We start from the raw sequence: 23,072 nt of genomic DNA, 5'->3' as shown, positions 1-23,072 counted from the left end.
TGTAAGAAATAGACAAGTCATTCATCATGTTGTAAAAAATTCACATCCGTTATTCATGATAAATTTGTTGGTTCTCCGGTACACAACGGAAATCCGGTTCTCGACTTTTCATTTATATGCATTTATGTCAAAAAAAGATGTGTATAAAAGATAAGGTAAATATATAGCAACAGAAGTTGTTTGTTTCGGCTTTGATGAGTGATGCTTCTTACGAACCTTATGTTATGTTTTCTTCTTTGTACTTGTTCTCTTTTTTTGGTAATATATAGTTGTCGTTTAAAAAAATATTCAACCAAATGCATATGTATAAATATTTATATCCCAAGTTGATTGCTATTCTTGATGAAGAATTGTATCATGATATGTCTAGTAAATATGTTACGGTATACAAACTTGTTCTCTTATTGCTTGGTACCAAAAAGTCAAAAACCTACAATTTCTTTGGTTATTTCAGTTGTAGGAGGTAATTTGTTTGACCAGAAGATCACATTTTTCATCTTGTATCAAATAAGGATAAAGTTTTTGTTTTACCACTTTCAGATTTTGGAAATTAAACCCATAAATTGTTGGTGCTTTTAGTGTCATTGGGTCATTTGATGTAATTACATTTGCAGAAAGACTGAAATGGTTTATGTTAATGTATAATAAAGAGGTGTAGAACATACACTTATAAAAACAAAATTAAACCCAAGATTTCCGGAGAGGACAACCTTTTTTGGGTATTTCATGGACCACAATCTGTACTTTTCTTTGGTTTCTGTTATTGACTTCCTCTCCCATCAGCATTATAGTTTGTTGGGGGAGGGAAGTCCATATGTGTTTCTTTTAGGCTGCATTTGGAAGATTTGATGGTATTGTAAGGACATGATACAAAAAAAACCTACGGCTTTACGTTTGATGTGATATAAGAAATGACAAAAACCCACCGGTAACAACAATAAAAAAATCATTAAACAACATTTACAGGCAGCTATCCGAATCTAGTCGTGTCAAATATTACACAGACAACTTGTCTTTTCCAGTCATGTTTAATCTAGTATTCTTCTATTGTCCTATCCACTCAAATCTTATCCAGTCATATCCAATCCAGTAATATTTTCATACCAAACACTACCTTATTCACTTACCCTAGGCAGTAGAAATTTTAGTATACTCAGTTTTATTGTGACTTAGTTGTTTAGCTTTTTTTATCATATGAAAAAATTGGGTACATATAGGAAAATTTTAGATTTATTTGATAGAAAAGAATACTTCGAGAGGAAGTATTTCATGCTCATGGTACCATATCTACACATACAAAAGCTCCCATCCTAGAAAAATAAAGAACAAATTACATACAATTGCAATCTATTGTTCCAATTCTATTTTAGGTAATATATTTACAAACCTTCATTTTGATATATAAGATATTACATCTCAAATACCAAAACGAAGGATATAAAAATATGTTACCCAAAATAAAAATCAGAACAAAATATGATGCATTTTTATGCAATTTGCCTAAAAGAAACGCTACCTCTAATACTATTTGGGGGTTGATATCCCCACCCCCTTACATCACTTTTCACCCCCTCCTCCTCACACCAACCCTCACTCACACCCTCACAATTTTTCCTCACTCTCACCCTCACATAGTCACCCCCTACACAATCACATCCCCCTCACATGCATCTATAGGAGGGGGTGGAGTTAGAAAAACCCTACTATTTTTGTTTCCGAGCTGCTCCTGTCACAATCTTTATCCCCCTCACCCACAACTCCGCCATTTCGAACCCGCCGTCACACACAAAATGCACCTCTTTGTTCTTCATCGTCACCACCCAGAAGATCCCCGCTCTCTCGGCATCGCCTTTCTTCCTTCGACATCTTTGGAAACTCGCACTTGGTCCCACCCCGGCGTCCTCGCAAATGACATTTCTCCTTTTCGAATTCCCCCATCTTAAAACTCCACCTGCTATCATTTTCAACGATTTCATATGTGAACATCCTCTCCCTCCCTTCGTATGTTTCAATACGTCACCCCCGCTAAGAACTAGCATCCTCGCAAGCTCGTCCAATATCACGCATTCTGCCTCCTTCTCGGTGTGCTTTCTCGCAAGTGACAGTGCGGTTTCGCCTTTTGAATTCTCGAAATCGCATATGGATCCGTACGAAATCAATACTTCGCACATTTGCGAATTCCCTTCTCTTGCTGCTAACATGAGCGGTGTGTGTTCATCCCCGTCCGGCATATTTACGTCGTATCCTCTGCTGACCAACAGTTTGACCGCATGCAAGTCGCCGTGACGAGCGGCGTAATGTAGTGGATAAAACCCTCTCGCATTTTGGTTACCTTTTTCGAGGGTGAATTCGATCATTACCTTCTCGAACATATCGGAATTCTCGTTCATTTTCGATAGAGAAATGGCGGTCTCGCCGGCTTTATTAGTAAGCTTCACATCACATCCGGCATAGACAAGTAACCGGAACGCTTCGATATGACCTCTCATTGCCGTCACCATAACCGCCGAAAACCCCTTCTCGTCTTGTTCATCGAGATTAATTTCTTCTCGAACGATTAGAGCTTTCAACGCGTGTACATCTCCTGAATCAGCTACGAACATTAGAGCCGAAAAGACAGACGGATTACTGGATTTCGGTATCGTTCCGGCTCTAATAACGCCCAGTACTGCTTGTTGAAAGCCAAGAGACCATCGGTTCGACTCGGCAATAGACCGTGCGGACTGACCCGCCAAACTGATCGAACCGAGGTCCGCACCAGCCTCGGTCAAGACTCGGAGACACTCTTCCCGTTTATACTTGGCACAAATCATTTGAGCAGTTTCGCCATTGTATTTGGTTCTTGAATTAATATCACACCCCGATTCTATCAGTTGCTGTAGAATCGATGGGAATCCAAGTCGGGCAGCCATGTGTACGGGTCGCGTTTCGTTCTTTTGGGTGGATTTAAATGGGTATTCGATGTCGGACCCACATTTTATTAGCGTTTTGACGGCTGAGGTGTTACCACAAAGTACGGCGTGATGAAGGAGGGTTCTAGAATTGTGACACGTGTCGACGGAGATGTGTTGGAGTAGCATTTGCAAGATGGCACCAGTGGCTTCAAAGTACTCGACCGCACACCAAGTTATGGCGTACGGCTCCGCTAGTCCAGCTCCGACCCGAAACTCGTCACCCGAACCCATATCCCAAGACCATGCTCCTAGTTGAACCTTGATGTTGACATCGGCTCCAGCCTTTGTTGTTAAAGGAAAGAAAAATAGAACAAAAAACAAGCTTTACGTTAGTTCCATGATTGTGGCAAGCAAATAATGCCTTATCTTTAAGCTGTTTGAAATTAATATATTTATACATGTTTGTGTTCGGAGAAAAAGAATAAAAACATAAAAACTCAGCAACTTGTCTTGTGAGAAAAAAGTGGATGTTCTGAATTATTATCGGAGAGTTCTCAACTTCTCATAAGACACCTACATCCTTTAAGTTTTCATACAAAACCTTGATTTTAACATATAGGGATGGACTCATAAATTTTTTTAATCAGTGACATTATTTGACTATAAAAACAAATATACGTTATATTTTTATAACATAATAATTGGCTTGTTGGTTAGTTCATTATTTTTCATATGTGAGGACCATGTGTTTAAGTTTTTTATTGCAGTTTTTTTTTTCAAAAACATAATAAATATGAAACTAAAAACTAAGAAAATGACACTAAGAGGATTCCAACTCGGGTCTAGAATAGAGAAAAACCTTGCAAATCAACTTTACCAAAGGAAACTTGTGTCTTTATCGTAGTTTCAAAATATATATAGTGACACACAACAAATCGATACAGATGCACCTTTTGCCAACCTAAATATTTTTACACTACAACGGAAGAATCATATGCCATCGTAACCACCATAATGGGTATGTCCCTATAACATTTATGTTTGTGTGAAATGATATTTTAATGGGCTTTCTATATTATATATTTTTTGGTATTTTAATAGTTTTTTATAAAAATATTGATATTGAAAAAAATAAATAAGACCTACAAAATGACTTCTTATAAGAACTACCTTTATGAAGTTTTATGTAGATTTTTAATTTAGTGACATGGAAATAATGTGATAAGAAAAAGTACAAAAAGTTTGTTCTTATAAGAACCTTCGTTGGAAATGTGTTATTAACCATTCATTTGTCTAGTATGCACTCGTACATAAAAACCAAAAAACATTTTCAATTACTTTTACACAATTGTACATAGCAAACAAATAAATGGTTATCGGCGTATTCCTTATTTTACCATGTAGTTTTTCAATGAACCTAGGTCTCTTTCGTAAATAATATCTCAAAACACAAATAGTTAGCTCAAAATAGTTCCTACGTTCCAGTTCAAATATGCCTTGAATATAAAGTGTCTAATTGTCAAAGTCTAGCTGATTCGGGACTCTAACATGTAGAGGTGCATAAAGGACCGGTTAGACGATTTTGGAGCGTAAAGGACCGAGGTTGGTCTTTTTTCGCCTAAAAGGACTGGTCCTTTTAGGGCCTGTCCTGGCCAGGTTTAATGTGCACCGTTACCGACTCTAATAAGTAATAACTTAATGAATTTATTCGACATTTTGGCTTTTACGATCAATTCCTAGTGAAGTAGAATAATACTATCTACCATGGTAAAGGATAAGATATTAATTCATTGAACAGTTCTGAATACCAACCACCAACTACTGGACAAACTCAGTTTCTGAATTTCTGGTGCCATTTGGTGAACCATTATGATGCAAGTGCCGTATAAACATCAATGGCTCCAAAAGTCCAGCTGTACTCGACACTTGTTGTAACAAGGATACTACAGGTCCCCACTCCCCAGAATCCTTAAAAGATAGCGTCAGAAGGATTTCAATCCAAATCCCAGTATCCATACAGAAGTTAATGCAACTTTTGGGATGATGTTATGATATGATATCAATTAACATAAAAGGCATAAATCGCATATAACGATTAACAATTAAACACAAGTAATCAATTTGGCAGATCATAATTCATGTTAAAATCATGAACTTGATTAGAGTGTTGGGTTCTCTTGAGACCAGCCTGTTTCCGTGAGACCCGTGAGTGCAGCTGTGAAGGCACAAAAACAATCGGAACCTTCACAGCAAAAACACTAAGAACATACAAAAACAAACCTTTGCGGTGTTTTTACTGTGAATCTTCGGTGTTCTTTTGTAACTTCACATTGTTTTATAGTGAAGGTTCAGTGTTACTTTGTGATCTCACGAGTCTCACGAAATCAGGCCGGCTTCACGAGATTCCAAACCTTGAGACTTAGATTAACAGGTTACCTGCAACAGCAGGCGAACAACAGCAACTTGTCGACTAACAACGGCTGCCACAAGGGGTGTGCAGTTGATATTTGTATGGAGAGAAGGCTTAGATGAGCAGAGCAACACTCTGGCAGATGCATTTACATCTATCCCACACTGTTGTTACAAAAAAGAATCATGTTAGAGATTGAATGCAACCTTAGTATTGAAAACAATGGAGAAGATAACATGCAAGTTTGCCCGTTTGACAACTATAAACTAATCTTTTTAAACTTATTGTAGAAGTTTCATTTGGTTAGCTGATAATTGGCTTATAAGCTAGCTTTCCATAGGCATTTTTCACCTTTTTACAATTATGCCACCCGTCTTTTTTCAATTATGCCACCCATATTGTTCATCATGTCCTTTTAAGCCACAAGCTAATTATTAAAAACATGACTAGTTTATCCGCTAACAACTAGCTTATCAGTGAGTTTGTCAAAAATAGTCTTATTGGTTGATATCTTTTAACTTTAATGCGTTGCATGATTAAAAAAATGTAAGGAGAAATCTTGCAATTCGTTTTCAAAGATGATTGGTGTGGCTAGATTTCAAAATGTTAAGGATCGTTTATCAAACGCTTATTGGGTAAGCGCTTACCAACAAAAATCACCATCCAGGATGAAAATCAAATGTCCCAAAATTAAACGTCCCATTCCTTTCCTAACAGTGAAATTAAGACATCATATTTTTATTTATTTAATTCATATTCATATTCGTTCTCTAGTTACATGTATTCACGTGATTGGTGGGCAATGGACATGAATGGGACGTGAAAAATTGGGACAAGTGACTTTTATCCTTCCTTATTGGGTAACTTTTTCAGCAATCAAAATGGATTGTTGGTATACGTCTCTTACCCAGTAAGCACTAACCAAGAAAGTCATTCTCCCTCATTTACAAGGTAAGATTTTTGGTCCTTGTCATGCTCAACCAACTTTTGGTAAACTGACCCTTAATCTAATAATCCATATGTTGTACTTTAAAAAGATGCTTCAATTATCAATAGCTTCTGATGAGCAACTATTACTCAACAACCGACATACTGATGTTTTACCTTCAAGAGGACATCAACCACATCTATAAATCCTCTGCAGCATGCTGTGACAAGAGCATGAACAGCGATATGGGGCCGTATCATATCCGAAGCCATTAACAACTCGATAAATTTTCCTCCGCGTCCATGACAGCTGGCCTCGAGTAGAGCTTCCTCGCAACAAGGCTGAGAAGCACCAGCCTTAATTAAGATCTCAAAGATCTCAAGATGGCCCTCCCTTACTGCCGCTGTCATTGAAAAGCCTCTAAATAGTTTATGATTCACATCGGCTCCACGGTTCTGTCATTTACCAAAATAATCAAAAAAAAAAACGTTGTCATTTCGCATAATGGACAAATAGAAACCCACTGGGGAAGCATAGTATTCTTTTATTCTTTTTTTTGTTTGCTTAACATGCAAACCCAGATCAATAGTTTATTAGTGTATGGAATTGTCCAAAATAGCCATTTTTAAGCCATCCAATTTACTTTAAAGCCTCTTTTCTAATATAATTCATCAAAATAGCCAAATTTTAACAAGTAACCTTTTAGCAATTTATAGGAACATGAAACTCCCAGATGTAGACTTTGACTCTGACACAATGTGAGAATATGTGAAAATATTCGTATATAGCATTCTAACAATTTGTTAAAGTGTCACTTTATGAATATTAAATATATCAAAGGCAGATTTTGTTTTCGCTATTTTGTTCAATTAAGTAGAAAAATAGCTATAAAATAAATTAGGGAATTTGAAATAGCTATTTTGGTGAATTTCCTTAATTAAACTATACGGGATGCTTCCTTCAGTCCAGATGGGCATGGCCACACACAGACAAAAGATGGGAATCGAGCTACTGATGTGATGGACACTAATGCATGGGACTTCCAGTGAGCCCATGAAAGGTGTTGCTGTGAATCGCTTCATATGCTGACCAGGAGTTTAGAGTGTAGAGGCGGCATGGAATGGGCCTCACTGTTATTAGATACATGCACGTCCACTTCTTTTCCATAGAGCAATTATTTATTTGAATATTCAGGGTCACAAATCACATGGATTTCCATGAAAAAGATGGATCTTCTTAACACGTGTAAGCTCTAATCCTGTGTTGCTTATTCAATTAGGCAGTCGGTGGATTAAAAATCAATATATATATATATATATATATAAGAGAATTGTCTGGCTTAATAAATTAATATCCTCAAGTGTAATAATATTACACACTTCTAATGTAGTGTAATTTTTATAATAGGTATTTGTTTTGAAATGAAGGTAATAACCATTTAGTTAGAAAACCACATAGCATGGTTTAATCTGGTTAGGATGGTGTGATTTGCAAGTACCATAAGTCAAAGCCCACCTATAACCATGAATTAAATCAGATCTAAGACTTTCTCTAGGCAAACAATAGACTATAACATGGACACAAAAATAACCATAAAAAGGTAGAATTCATTTTTCTATTCACATATGCATGGAAGCCTTGATATACCTAACGTTTTAGATATTTGTTGGTATTGAGAGCATAAACTCCATGTTGATGAAAACAAAAAAATAAGGAATTTGCGGTGTAGCCACTTGTAGGTGCAAAATACCACTTATAAACTTCATTTGACCCGCAAATTTTGACCAATAACTTGAAATTGGTAGTTTAAGTTGTCAGGTAATTTTTTGAAAATGTTAAACATATATCCTTGAAGGCGAACCTGTATATTAGAAGCTAATACAAATTGATTCGGCCTTGCTTAGCTAATGTCACATTAGGAAGAGCATTTTGGGTCAAATGGAGCATTCTAGTTTTCATCAATTCACTAGCTCACTTCAGAAATACCTGCAAAATACCACTTATAAATTCCGATTGACCTCATAGTGCTCTGATGTGAGAGTAGCTAAACAAGGCTTAATCAGCTTGTGTTAGCTTCTTGTTTATAGGTTGACCTTCAAGGATATATATTAACATTTTCAAACCATTACCTAAAAGCTTAAGCTACCAATTTCAAGCTATGAATGTACAATTTCTACATCGACCATTTCGACTTGCATTTCAAAAGCATCGAGTATTCATGATTTGAAGTTATAAGTCTTCAAAATTTAGAAGAAACATTAGCTAATATAAAACAAAGCATATAGCTGAAATCAAGTAGCACGGATTCAGTTTTATGGATTATAAAAGAGGCAAGTGTAAAAATAAACTTACCACTAATTAATTACTCACTGAAAATGTGCACGTACTTCAAATTTTGAATTAATACACGAATACAAGCTTAGATTTCACAAATAATCATCAATGGAGCCAAAGAAAACTGCATCCATTGTTTCTTAAACATTGTACAAACAGCTGATGCTTTTTGAACATAAATTCTAGCTCTAAAAGGTTAAAAACCGATTCATATTGAAAAACTACATTTGAGGATGTATATGTGAACTCATATGAATAATCTATAACATTGATTCATATATGCATCTTCAAATAGAATTTTCCAGGATGAACCATCTGTTAACTTACTTACCTTCTCATATACTTTTTATTTGAAACCGCTCCTACTACTATAAACTGTATTTTACAAAAACACCAACAAGAAGTCGCATCCAGGAAATCAAAAGTGTAATTAGTTTAATCATACAAGAGCATTTAATGTGGAATTTAAAATGTTCGAATGCAATGATCTGATTTGTAAACTTAAATACCGGAGGTCAACTTAAATACAGTCAATGAAACAGAGTTTCAAAATTTTATACCAGTAATTTTCTGACGAGTGTCGTATTTCCAGTATGAACGGCGACGAACAAAGCAGTAACGTCGGTTTTGAAGTCCTTATACTCAAATCGCACCACATTCTCCGATTCATCGCGGCAGTGAACCTCCGCCATACGAACCTTCAAGGAAACATCGCCGACAAAGTTAACGTCAACGTAGGGATCGTCAATACAATCAAATGCCGATTTGAGATCGCCGGAGGAGGAAGCTTGAAGGAGGCGTTGAGAAACGTCGGCTTCGTAGTCCACCGGAAAAACCTGTTGTTTTCCAGGAAGGAAACCTCCGCCGGTCCCTGAGTGACCGAACACCATCATTTCCGGTAGCAGCAAACAAGCAAAATCACTCGCAGACTGACTTTGTTTTCTCTAGTCGTGTGTGGTTTATTTATTGGGAGAAGTTTTCTCTCTCTAGAGAAATTGAATAATGAGAGCGCCAGAGAGAACAAGAGGAGGGGGAGGTGTGATTAACTTTAACCACGGTTATAAAGCATTTGTCAGTATCTCTTTATAGAATCTATTTACCCTTTGAAGAAAATCACAATTGATTTTATAATATTTAATAAATCTTGTCGTTTTAATTTTTATGATCATATAATTATATTTTAAAAATAAATAGGAATTAATTTTATTTTTTAATAATAAGATTTACTTATAAAATAAAACTTACTATCATATTCATAACAAAATCGAGACATATCATATTTTTATTTACATTATTTTTTATGATGATGTGTATTCATGTGATTAACAGACAAAAATAGGACGTAAGAATTTAGAATAAGTTTTATATCCAGTAATGGGTAAAATACATCAAAATATAAAAGGCAATTTCAACAAATTCTTTAAAACGGATAATTAGAATTCAAAATGATCTCTAACCGTTACACTAAAATAGAATATTTGAAAGATTTAAGAATTTTTTTGCTTCAACGGCTATGCTAAAATCATTGTTCTAAAAGGCACGTGACAACGGCCGTCGTAGCTCACTTTGGCTCAAGATCTGTGAATGTGACCATATTTCAAGTGTTCCTTCACAAATCTCTTCATAAAACACCGAAAAATATACGATTCGAGCCTTTTAATATGATATATAATAAACCAAACAAAATATTTTCAATATATCAGATTTAGAAATAGGATTTAAAAGAAAATATGCAAGTAAATCTTTCGATTACTGTAAAGAGTAATGATGTTTAATAAATATGAGACATGAGCTAAAACAAGAAATGGTGAATTACTTTTCAGGGACTTTGAAAGAGAACCAAAGCACATGAGAACAAGAATGTGTAAGAACGAACAATAATAAAAATAAATAGTAACCTCCGTATTAGTTGACCATGGTTATATAGCTAGTCGTAGGCGGAGCCTTTTTTAAACCACATGAAATTATGATAACCTTAAGAATTACTACATAATTTGTTAATTCATATGATTTTTTTCATTTAAGACTAAGCTTTGGAATACCGATTAAAAATATATCTGTTTCACAATGTCTTTATTGCACATGTATTTGTTTTGACAATGTAAATCTTTTACTTGTTTTGTAAGACAAAAGTTACAAGTAAAAATTTCACATCATAAACTGCATACATATGAAATAAGCACATCGAAAAACATATATATATTTATCAATATATTAAATGTTACTCTTATATAAAAAAATATAATATAAAAAAATACTTTAATATAAAAAATTTTACGGTTATTATAACATAAGAAATTCTCAAACAATTAAGTCCTCATATAAATAAATTTAAATAAAAGCTATAAATATTTAATAAACTAAAAAAAATTATTTTATGAATTATTCGTAATAAATAACTATAAAATATTATTAAATCTACTTTATCTCAAACATTATTTAATATTCATAATGATTATCCTAAAATTAATACTATCCATTATGAATAATTAAAAATCTATTGTAGCTTGTAGTATATACAAACTCAGATATGATGATGAGTGATATATGGTAGGTATGCTTTTAACTTAGCTTTTTGCAGGTAGTATTTGGTTGACATTCATCTTGTATGTTCCGGTTTTCAAAGCATTTTTATTTTTAAAAACCACAGTGCATCGTAACTAAATTTCAACCATAATAAATCATATATTTCTGCAAATTAATAATCAGTAATTTAATATAAAAAAATATAATTATGATGGTTAACTTCTTTTTTCACTGATCCGGTAAATATTTATCAAACAATTTATCTTACCAGATATACATGGCAAGGACAAAGATCTAGAGATTTATCTAAGAAGAGTGATAACATGATCAAGAGTTTTACTCGGTAAATAACAATGACGACTATTACTCAGTTAACACTTACTGGTTAAATTATTGCATACAATGTGGTTTGATTGACTGGAATTCACTCGGAGTGTATACTCTTACCGAGACAAGTGCTTATCGGGTAAGCGTTTAAGTAATTATCCCCTGAAATGTTTATATTTATATAATTCATACAAAATTTAGACAACTCTTGACCAACAAAATAGTCTCTTAAATCATTTTAGAGAGATTTCCTATAATTTATTGTTTAAATAGAAAATTAGAAGTTAAAATTTTCAAAATAATTACATTCAACTTTAAATAGATTTTCTATTTTAAAGAATTTCAGTATTAATTAAATCATTGAATTATTTTTAATTATATTATTAAAATATTCTATAATTTTTTTCTAATCACAAACACTTTTTCTATAATTTATATAAAATAATAATAATTCAATTTTATCGGCAAAGTGAATAAAAAATTGTCCCTCTTCACATCAAATTTTATAAAGAATTCTTAAAGTTTTTTCTCTATTATAAATAATAGTATAGACAATCTGCTAGAGCAAAATAAAGAACAAATTAAACAATTTTAAAAAATCAGTTGTAGATGCTCTTGTAGCACCTAGCAAGATTGAATCGGTTCATGATGTTTTATGAATCACAAAATCTCAATTAACTAAGAGGTTGTTTGTTTACTTCTTAATAGTTCCATTAAGAGACAGCCTCTGAATCGTTAGGATGTAAATATTGTTTGGCAAAAAAAAAAGTCCGTCTCTTAATGATTCTAATTCCCTCTGAATGATTTTGTATCATGAGTCTCATTTAACCATTCAGCGCTCTAATTTCATTTTAAATAATTATCAAACAATTATATTTAATTTTGCACTATACAATGAGAGTTTTTTAATCATTATGCACCAAATCATTCAGCAACTGTCAAACAATCTTTAAATCAAACAAAAGAATTCCACACAGATGATAGATGCAGAATATGTAAGTAATATGTATGCAATTCTTTTTCTATTTTAAAGAGTAGAGGGATCATTTTCGAGAATATTATTGAATTACACATCACAAAATCCCAATAACAGTAGTAATTCAAACGCATTGTTATAACTTATAGATTTCTTGAAGATTACTAATTATACGTAACCAATTACGCTAAGTTAAATTTGTTGAAGAATAAATATAAAAAGTTGTTGAAATCAAGACATAGATTCTTTAAAGTTGAAGGCATGAAGCGTACCATGATGTGGTGTGTTTGTTTCTCAAATCTCCATGGGATTGGGGGATCCTTTTATGTGTTAACCGGAGATCGTGGCTCAAATCATCCCAAGAGATCTTTTATGTTGCTTTTGACTAGGATCCAAGAGCTAGAGGAAAGGTGCAATCTCATTGGACCACGTTGGGTATTGAGAAAACCATTTTACATTAATAATAAACCAATCAATAAACGTTATTATTTTTGGGACTAAAAGGCTTTCTGGTTGGTTTTTCAACAAGTCTTATATGGATAAATATGTTTGTATATATTATAATGTATTTTGTTTGAAAGAGTTTTTTCATAGATGAAAAAAAACTTTGCTTTTTTATAAAGCTCTTTCTGAAAAACTAACTGAATGATCCATTTTCTATATCATTAAGTCATGTATAGTTGACCAAATAAGATGTGAGTCTCAGTATAACCAGCCCTAACTCGACTAGCAATAAGGCCACCAGTTCATGTTCTGCAAAGCCACCCAGGATTTTCCTGGTTATTCTCCAAAGCCTCTGGGATTAGTCGAGGTATACGATAGTTGATCCAGATACCAATGGTTAACAAAAAAAGAAATCGATTGAATAACCAAATGGTTATTGGTCCTGAGGCAAAAAATTCAAGTATCACCAAAGATGAGGAATGTGTGTTAGTTTTGTCATGTATATAATATTGATTATATTATATACTTCAAAAACCAATAAACCAAACATATACGAGTCAAAAGCATTAAACATTAAATATCTATTCACTCGGTTTTGCCTAACAAGATTTTAAACTTATTTCTTGTGTTAAACGATCGTGTGGAAAAAGAAATTGTTACGTTGTTTTTACTTCTTTCTTTCTCACAAGACTTACTATGCTTCCAGTATATTGAAATTATAAGGTCATAGCATTTTGCATAAAAACCAAATTAAAGAAGACCCAGTAAATTTCGATGTTGCTATATATATCCTTATTTATGTCAGAATCAGATCAAAAATATATTAAAAATAAAAAAAATAAGTTTTAATGTTCAACCGTATATATATATATATATATATATATATATGTGTGCATTTAGTCTACCCCTAACTTTTATATAAATATAAGGTCCAAAAAAATGAAACATAAACAAATACAACCTCAGAACGATTGCTTGATAAAACTAGAAGCCATGATCTTAGGAAAAGAAAAGGAAAAAGGGTATTTGAGTAAATATGCAAAGACAGATGTTAATGTGAAGGGTGTTGGAGGAGTTGGGTTTCAGGTCAAACAGTCAATCTTTTTGACCAGACACAGGCCAGTAGCCAGTGCCAAGGGTACCCCTACCCCTTTCCTGCCCTTATTAACTTTTGTCACGTGACCACTACGTGATTTTTTGGTCGTCCATCTTTAGTACCACAATATTATTTATTCACACAAAAGTTCCATCCCATATTAAATGAAATTGAATAATTAAAATGTTAAAGTAAATGCATTGTTTTCTAAAAAGATGATCCAACAACAATATAAAATAAAAGAATATAAAAACGATCAAATCATATCTAATTTTACGATAAAATTAGATACGGTTGTGAAACATGGTTAATGTATGAGTGTATGATGACTTGGTCCGTGATCTAATACGTAATCACATGTGCTTTTACATGTATTTTACTCATTTTCGTGTTCTTTTATTTAGTAACTATTTCATTCTCAACCCGACTTTTGTTCTGTATTCTCATTAGTACAATATTTTATCAAAATTGTATGTGTTAGCAATAAGTTTCATATCTACAATCATTGTAATAAAAGAAAGATTCGGTTATATTATGTTTCGTTTTAATATAATTTACCCAACCTTTATATGTCAAACTTTCTACTACCAATTATTATGTTTGATGTTATACAGAGTCAGTCAGTCAGTTCAAAAAGATATATCGTTTAGAATTTTTATGGGTAAAAATTACTGTAGAATTTTCAATAAATAAAATAAAGTAAACTGGAAATTTGATCTTTGTGGTTTGTTGGGAATAACATTTTTCATCTGTACAGTTTCAAAATTACAAGATAATCATCATGGTTTGAAAAAACATCTGGATTCCCCCCCCCCCACCTCCCTTATTGGTCGTTTAATAATTATGTTAAACAAACAACATTTTCGTCATTTTATCAATATTTTTGTCTTTTAACCATTCAAAATCGATTTTAACATTTTATGATTTCGTCCCTATGGTTTTGAGTATGTAAATGATAAAAACATATCAATAAAATATGAAAATATCATTCATTTAACGAAACACTATTTAGCAGTAGTTAGAGAGAGAGAGAGAGAGAGACCAAAACCGATTTTTTTTTTATAAACTATAATAGCAATCTTGTAATTTTTAAACTATGAAAACAAAAAAAATTGTTATTTTCAACAAACCACAGGGACCAAATTTATAGTTTACTTAACAAAATAATTATTGTGTGCAAATCTTACTAAACACATGTAACGAGTGACGTTGCATTGCATGTGCTTTTGGCCCTTGCAACATGCATTCGGAACCACAATGGGAACATTGAGTTTTATTTTTTTTAATGTTAATTAATTATATAATTTAATAAAGACGAATTAATCAAAGAAAAATAAAGAGTGAAATGATTCAGAACAAAATCGCGGTTTATTGGTTCCGAATCAAATGTGTAAAAATGCTCATCAAGGGTCTGAATTAGTTTTAAAGATACCAAAATATGTCTAAACTACTTTTAGAAAGATTTCAAATAATTGTCTTTGTACTATGACTATTGTAAGGATATATCTTCGGACGTTTGTAACTTGAATTTTTCTATTTTCACAGTATGACACACTATACTGTCTAACAGACTAGTTTCATTAAAATGTTAAAAGTTGGATGCCCACATTTTTGTCCATTCGGCACCCGCATCCTCTAAAGCAAGTCGCTTGTTGTTTGCCTATAAATTGACATATTAGCTTTCATTTAAATAAATTCCAAAATTTATATTAATCAAATTTCACTGTCACCAAACTTAGTCTCGGTCCATTATATTTAAGAGAATTCAAAAACATTAAAGCACTCATCTAAATTGAAACTAAGGGGTCCTTTTATTCTATAAATCCTTACCGAATCACTTACTTTACCGGATAAACATGACAAAGATCGAGAATCTTACCTGTTAAGAGTGACGGTAAGGAGCGACATTGCGAGAGTCTTACCTAGTAAGTGAGAGTAAAAAACTCTTATTTGGTTAGTATTTACCAAATAAATTGTTGCATACGATGTCTTTTTGATGGACTAGAATCCTACTCAATAAGTTATGTGAAAAGTGTTCATTCTTATATGTAAGAACTCAGCGGGTAAGTATTTTGGTAAACACATCTTAAATCACTTATGCGTATCATTGATATTCTTTCAACATATGTGATCTATTGATTGTGTTAAAGATCCATTGTGAGCATAAAGATTTTTATATAAACTACATAAAATCGTATTATAACATCGATAGAAACAAAAAGTAAAATAAAATATCAAAATAAAGATATATCTTATTGTATTTACTATTAAGTTGTAGTTTATTAGTAATGATAATTATTTAAGAGGGGAGGAGTTGGGCCGGTAGTCAATACTCAATAGTGTTTGACTGTTTGAAAATACTAATAATTTTATTAAAATTAATTTGTATTCTAGTGAAGTGTTGGTACGTGTTTAGATCCTTACTCCATGCCATCAATGTTGAGTCTCACGTGACTCTTCTATATGTTTTTCTATTTTTACTGAATTTTCAGTTTATCCAACTTATTTTTAACTACTACAAATATTAAAACCAAATTTAAAGAATTGCAATATTATATTATATATATAAAGTTATATAGACTTAAAATCACGTGAGATCAAACTGCTTTAAAAATTTGGAAAAAGTTTGCTCCAACAACTATATTAAATTATTTGCTTAAATAGAGAAAAATATGAAAGAAAAAAAAGAAATCTTCAAATTTGAAAGAAGAGATAAAAAAATATAACATATCTGTTGGAGATATTTTTATATTATTTTAAAAGAAAAAAAGAAACAAACCATTACATAATTGTTTACAACAAAAATTGTAGTTGTTTTGATTTAAAAGATTGTTATTCAAACACTATATGTTGATCAATATTTTGTTTGTGATCATCCAAGAACTACAAGATTTTCTTTTTGGTTTATTTTGACGACGCAACTTTTTTTAATCAATAACCATTACTTGATATTTGAGATTTACCTCAGAATCGTGTATAGAGGCTACAATTGGGACTTGTCATATGATTAGTTTAGGGGTTGTTTATTTACCTCTTAATAGTTTTATTAAAAGACAATCTCTGAGTTGTTAAAAGTTGAATCTTATTTGGCAAAAAAAAGTATGTTTTTAATGGTTTTAAAACTCTCTGAATGATTTTGTATCATATGTCTCTCTTAACCAATGAAGCGTTCTAATTTCATTGTAAACAATTATATATCATTTTGCTCTACACCATGAAAGCTCTTAATTTATTCTGATTATTTAATCATTTTACACCAAATCAATCAGTAATCGCCAAACAACCTTTTATACAATATAAATTGAAAAACACAGTGGCGGCTTCTACAATTCTTGGTGAATTAAGGACGCAGCTTCCAAGTCTTGGGGACATGGAAATTTTCATAATTTGTTACTTTAAGTATTTAATTAGTTAACGTGTTTTTTTTTTGTTTTTGAAAATTAAAAAACTATTAATAATTAATGGTGTATAGGAGGGAAACTATTTCGATTTCAAAATCAAGTGTTTACCGGCTATATTTAATTACATCAATAATTTTCAATTATGGATGATAAAAAACAGTTTTATTTATTTTAGGATTAGACTTAAATGCACCATTATAAGTGGGTGGCTTAAATACACCTCTGTTTATTAATTTCTTTTTCATATACAATAATATCAAATTTTATTCGTTACATTTTTAAGACATAATTTGATTTGATTCTGATATAAAATTGAATTAAAATACAATAATACTTTTTTTTTTATAAAGAATAGTGAATGGATTGATTAAAGTCTGATTACAAGAACATAATCATGAGATTATGACCATACAAGAAACTTGATATGGTGGTTGGTGGTTTCTGAACCATAATAACTGTCCCCAACAATTTTTTTTGAATTTGCTTCCTTTTTCCCATGATTTTAAAGAATACACTATTTTTTTTTAAATTCCTATATTTCAAAAGTGCTCATTTTGGTGACCATTTTTAGTTTTTAATTGTTATTCTTTTATGTTAAGAAAGTCAAAATATTGTTATGGTGTGTATTTCACAATTAATAAAATATATTTGTTGTGAATAAAATATGATTTTGGTAAATCATTTTATAGCTATTAGGGAAATTTTGCAAGCCAAAAGGACGTTTTGCTAGTTGTCATGCCAAACTCCCAAATCAATCTTACTAAAATCGTATTTAGTTATAAAAAAAAATACATTTTGTAAGTTGTGACATAAATACTTGCAAAATGTTGGTTATTTTGGTCATGTTGAAAAAAGAGGCTAAAAAACTAAAGAATATTGTTCAAAATCGTTTCTTGAATTTTCCTATTTTAAGTCATATAAATTACAAATACTTCTTACTGTTTGATATTAGATTTAAGAGATAATTTATAGTTTATAAATAAATAACAATATACTTTTTTATTTTACTTATGATTTGGTTTTCAAAATTTAAAAACAAATTAATAAAAATATCAAACTGTTTATATTTTTATGATAAAAATCATTCAGTTTTTTAATACAAGATAGACATTTTTCGGTTAAAATTATCCAAATTAACCAAGTTTGAAAAATACACAACGATTTGTAAGGTTTGATATCAAATTATACGTCAAATAGTTGCAAAGGTATGTTGATATTTATTATAATTGACCCAAAATTAATGTACTTCCAAAAAAAACCCAAGATTAATGTATGCATTATGACTTTTCCATTGAAAAGATTATTGGGATAATTTTTATCAATTTCTTTCGGTTTTTCAGTACAATGATACACAATCTTTATATCGTTTGTGTATTAAGATACTCCTAATTATTTATTAAATAAACTTGTATTATAAATGAGGCGTCTTCCTTTAAGAAGAGTTACTATATTATTTGTTATTCCATATGATATTTTTCCATTAAAGACTAAATTTTATAATATTAATTAACATATGTTTGTTTCATAAGGTGTTTATTTTACATGTATTTGTTTTATGACGTGAACATTTTTAATCTGTTTGTGAAACAAACTTTACACATAAAAAAGTTTAAGATTGTGAACCGAATACATATGAAGCACACACATTAACAAATATATGTTTGTCAATACAGTAAATGTTATCTTTTAAACAAGAAAAATCATATAAAACATTACCTACAGTTCATTAAAATATAAAGTTAATTTAAACAATTTGTAAAAGATGGACCACATCACAACCTTATATATTTATTGCCAAGACATTAAATGCTTTAATCCATGGATTTCGTGGTGTGGTGGGGTTTGCTCCTTGATGAAGCAAAAAAAAACCTCCACATCAATTTTGAATTCAACTTGAAGGATCTCTTGTATTTTTTTAGTATTACTTTAAATTATTTTGGTCCCCATTTCACTTTATTAATACTTCATAGTAACTGGTTAAACCAAATACAAATTTTATTAATTTATCTGGTTTCAAAGTTTATTATAACTGGTTTTTAAAATATTGACAGGCTGTAAAATGAATGGACTGTATAACAAGCATAGACCATTTTAAAACATGTTTAGTTGGTTCGATTTCAAAACGATGGTCCGCTTTGCTGAATTGTGAAATACAGATACATGAACATTGTTACTAAAATAATGATTTGATTTGTTGATATAAAAGTTGTGAACACTTAACATGTTTTAAAACCATTTTACTTGTTTTTTTATGAATATTTTAAGTTTACATACTTGATATTTTTATATAAATCTTTTAATCACAAGAGTGGTAACACAATGAATAAAGACAAAAAGAAGATAAAATCAATTTGAGCTTAAATCCTGCCATCTGTATATACGTTTGGTGTCACCAAGAGCTTAACTTTAGGGCTGTAGACAAAAGCATACATTCACGGCTTGTTATATGATTAGTTTGGCGAAGCTTGAGATCACCATTTCAAAATGGGTCCGGTTCGGGACGGTGGAGGACCGAGACCAAGTGAGACCGGTTTGGGACCGCCAGTTAAGAACCGGCTGCAATTTTCTTCGAAAAACAAAGCCTGTCCCGAATCGGGATCAGTTATGGGCCCAAAGAGGGACCGACCCAATTTTTTCAAAAATTAGCCGTTTCATAGTTGTTATCCAACGTTCATATGATCGTTTTTCCCTCCATTTTTGACCTTTTTTGGGTTCCACTTGTCCTACATACAAGCCATATGGTATATGGGGGAAGATACCAACTAACAAACGCAAAAAAACGATCACCATTCTCGCTATAATTTGTGATCTCAACTCGTATTCAATTTCGTTTTTTAACAACTCCTGCTTATCATCTTCTTTTCTCTTCCCTTTTAAATGTATTTGATTGACTCAATTACATATTTTTAAGTGTATTAGAATAACATTTTTATACAATTTTAAAAAATTCAAAAAAATTATATGTAAAAAATCGAAATAAAAAAAATTAGGACCGGTTTGGGCCTGACCTAGGACCAGAACTAGAACCAAAACCGATTCTCATAATCGGTTACGAGGAAGCTTAACTAGGCCTTCAGGTTTTGGTCTGAAGTCGACACCGGGACTGGGACTGGGACCGGTTACAACGAAAATAGTATTTAGGGTCAGGACCCATTTTTTTACCCTTTGTATTCCAAATTGATTGAGGTATGGGATTGGTATAAAGAAATTAAGATTGGTCTAAGAATTGCCCATTTTGTGAGATTCAAAGCCCAATGGATGGGCCTAAAATTGGCACAAAATAATAGAACCATTATAGGGAGCCCAATAACATTTTATTATTTATTTTTTCAAATGTATTAAATGCTAATTTAATACTATAAATTATTCTAATCTACGTTGGAAAACTAACATTAAAATGAGTCCACCGCAATTTTATTATTCAAATGTTATTATAAATGCAGATGCATTATAGACTTGTACTTTATAAAATAAAAATCACAATCATAATATTTTTACATCGGTACACTTTGATCGTTTAAATGAACTAGAAATCATACGTGAGTCAGTTATTTAATGTTACATGTTATGTCTGAATTAATCCTGGTAACTTGTGACTGTAAGAAAATAATCTTGATAAATTCAATAGCCACGATGGTTTGTCGCAGACTCTCAAATGGGAATTGATCCCTCAATCATGAATTTTTGGAGTATAATTGGTCCATGTGCATTATGGATGAGTTGGCTCGTAAGGACGATGTGATATTTAACAACAATATTGTGTATTGAGTTCTAAAAAGGAAACGATTAAAAGGAAAGCTTTTCAGTCAGCAACACTCACATTTTCTCACCTTAAGAGCATTACATAAGAAACAAATCATACACAGTTATAGATATGTACGATAAAAAACTAAGCTTGAAACCCGACCTAGAATAGTCTAAAGCCCGTCTTCAAAGCCCGACTAGGTCAAATATTTTGGGAGGCAAGCATGTTCTAAAAAAGTTTGGTTTGTAAAATTCCAAAAAAGAACTTGAAAAAGGCCCAATTAGACCCCTTTTCAGCCCCACAACCATACCCAATCAACCTGAACCTAGAAAAAGCCGGACTTCATTTTGCTTATTGGAAACAGATTTTTCAAGCCTCATCCCAAACCCAATAAAACGCAAGAATTGTGTTTCTTTACACATTGATTTAAAAACTCAGTGCCCACAAGGAGTCGACTCCTTAAAAAGAATTGTGAATAACACTTTGTAGTTTGAGAGACTCAAATGATTGTTCACATAATACATATCTTTAAGAGCATCTCTAACAAATTCTCTAAAATAAAGAAATAGAAAAATGAAGATTTTGAATTAAAATTAAACTCTTGGAGTATCCTAAAATGAAGAAAGTTTTAAATATAGAGATTACTCCAAAAATAATTACGATGTGAGAGAAATAAATTTTTATCAATAGGAAATTTTTGAATATAATTATTTTAATAGATGAATGAAATATTTGAATATTATAATCAATGTTGATTTTTTTTAAAATAAGAAATATTTTAATGATGAATGTAACTTTTTTTATTAAAAAAATTGAACTTTTTTGTGTGTGAATAATATGTGGAAGCTAAGTTATTGCGATAACCATATTCGTTGACAACTGCATTTCCTTCGAATGCTATTCGGTTGTCGTTTTTGTTATAATTTAATATTAAAATGATAACGTTTATTCGTTTGAATACGTCGCTAACGGCAACGGGAGCTCACTTTGTATTTTATTTTATGAATCCCATCCGCTCTATCACCGTAAATAAAAAGCTGGCATCCACTCTCTTTTACACTTCTGGGTACGCGGGCAACTGCGTCTTAACAGTTATTGGAGCGTGCTTTACACCTTCCGGACTCGCGACTACAACTACTCAATAATATTCATAACCCAATATTCTTCAACTACTCATTACCCCCCTCATTGTTGTACAATTATACAATTTACTCCTTTTAATTTGGCAGCATAGTCATATTCGTGCCCTCTCACTCTCATGTTAATCATTACTCTTTCATGTATGATCATTTCTCCATCATTTAAAGGGGAAAAAAAATCAAGATTTCTTTTAGTTTCAACTTCATATGAAAACAATAGAAAAATAAAATAAAAGAATAAGAAGACGACTAAATTTAAACATGATTTTACACTAAAACTACATGTAAAATCAACACCGACAAGATTTTTCTGATAATTATTAATTTACAAACAAGTAAACTTAAATTAAAATCTCATACAAAACAAAAACATTACAATTTTCAAGAAGTCCAATGAAAATTATTGTTTTTTTTTATCAGGGTGAAATGGATTATTTAATTGCCAATTTCATGAAAAGTGCATATTGCATGAAAAGTAGGATGATTATCTAATGTATTATTTAGGGGTCCAATGGAATTCATAAGTCAACATGGGAACTCGCCACCCGTCAACGCATGATGTCCTTTGATACATCTCGAACGGAAAGGAATCAAGAGAAAAAAAGAATTAGAATTAATCGATATTTTTTTCTCCTAGTAGGAACCCTAGGAGAGCCGGGAATCGGGAAAAGCGTAAAAAAACAGTTCTACTCTAATTCATATTTTATAATGTATTTTACAAACCTTTCTTTTTGTAATTAACATCTCATACATTCATGTATCTGTTTTTTAATCTCCAAAATTTATGAAGGTTTTAAAAGTACGTTACACAAATAAAAATCAATTCAAAGCGGCTTGCATTCTCAAATGTTA

General features: G+C 31.7%; 1 protein-coding gene across 1 annotated transcript; it reads right to left on the bottom strand.

Moving 5' to 3' along the window:
* Nucleotides 1–1,703: 1,703 nt before the first annotated feature.
* On the bottom strand, nucleotides 1,704–9,459 carry LOC112513081 (serine/threonine-protein phosphatase 6 regulatory ankyrin repeat subunit A-like). Its single transcript, XM_025119204.1, has 4 exons — nucleotides 9,127–9,459; nucleotides 6,409–6,687; nucleotides 5,331–5,468; nucleotides 1,704–3,236 (listed from the first exon to the last, which is right to left on the bottom strand). Exons 1-4 carry the CDS (start codon nucleotides 9,457–9,459, stop codon nucleotides 1,704–1,706), a joined length of 2,283 nt encoding a protein of 760 aa, XP_024974972.1.
* Nucleotides 9,460–23,072: the final 13,613 nt, after the last annotated feature.

This window comes from Cynara cardunculus, assembly GCF_001531365.2.
Source record: "Cynara cardunculus var. scolymus isolate 2C chromosome LG 5, CcrdV1, whole genome shotgun sequence".
Lineage (NCBI taxonomy): Eukaryota > Viridiplantae > Streptophyta > Magnoliopsida > Asterales > Asteraceae > Cynara > Cynara cardunculus.
The sequence above is the reverse complement of the archived record's forward strand: the minus strand, read 5'-3'. Positions and strand labels throughout refer to the sequence as shown.

Excerpts from the sequence above, each read along its gene's own strand:
- LOC112513081 (XM_025119204.1), bottom strand. The coding sequence starts at position 9,459 with ATGATGGTGTTCGGTCACTCAGGGACCGGCGGAGGTTTCCTTCCTGGA. Across the intron at positions 5,469-6,408 it reads TGGTTGATGTCCTCTTGAAG|TGTGGGATAGATGTAAATGC; the intron begins GTAAAACATCAG and ends TTGTAACAACAG. Across the intron at positions 3,237-5,330 it reads TTGTTCGCCTGCTGTTGCAG|GCTGGAGCCGATGTCAACAT; the intron begins GTAACCTGTTAA and ends TTAACAACAAAG.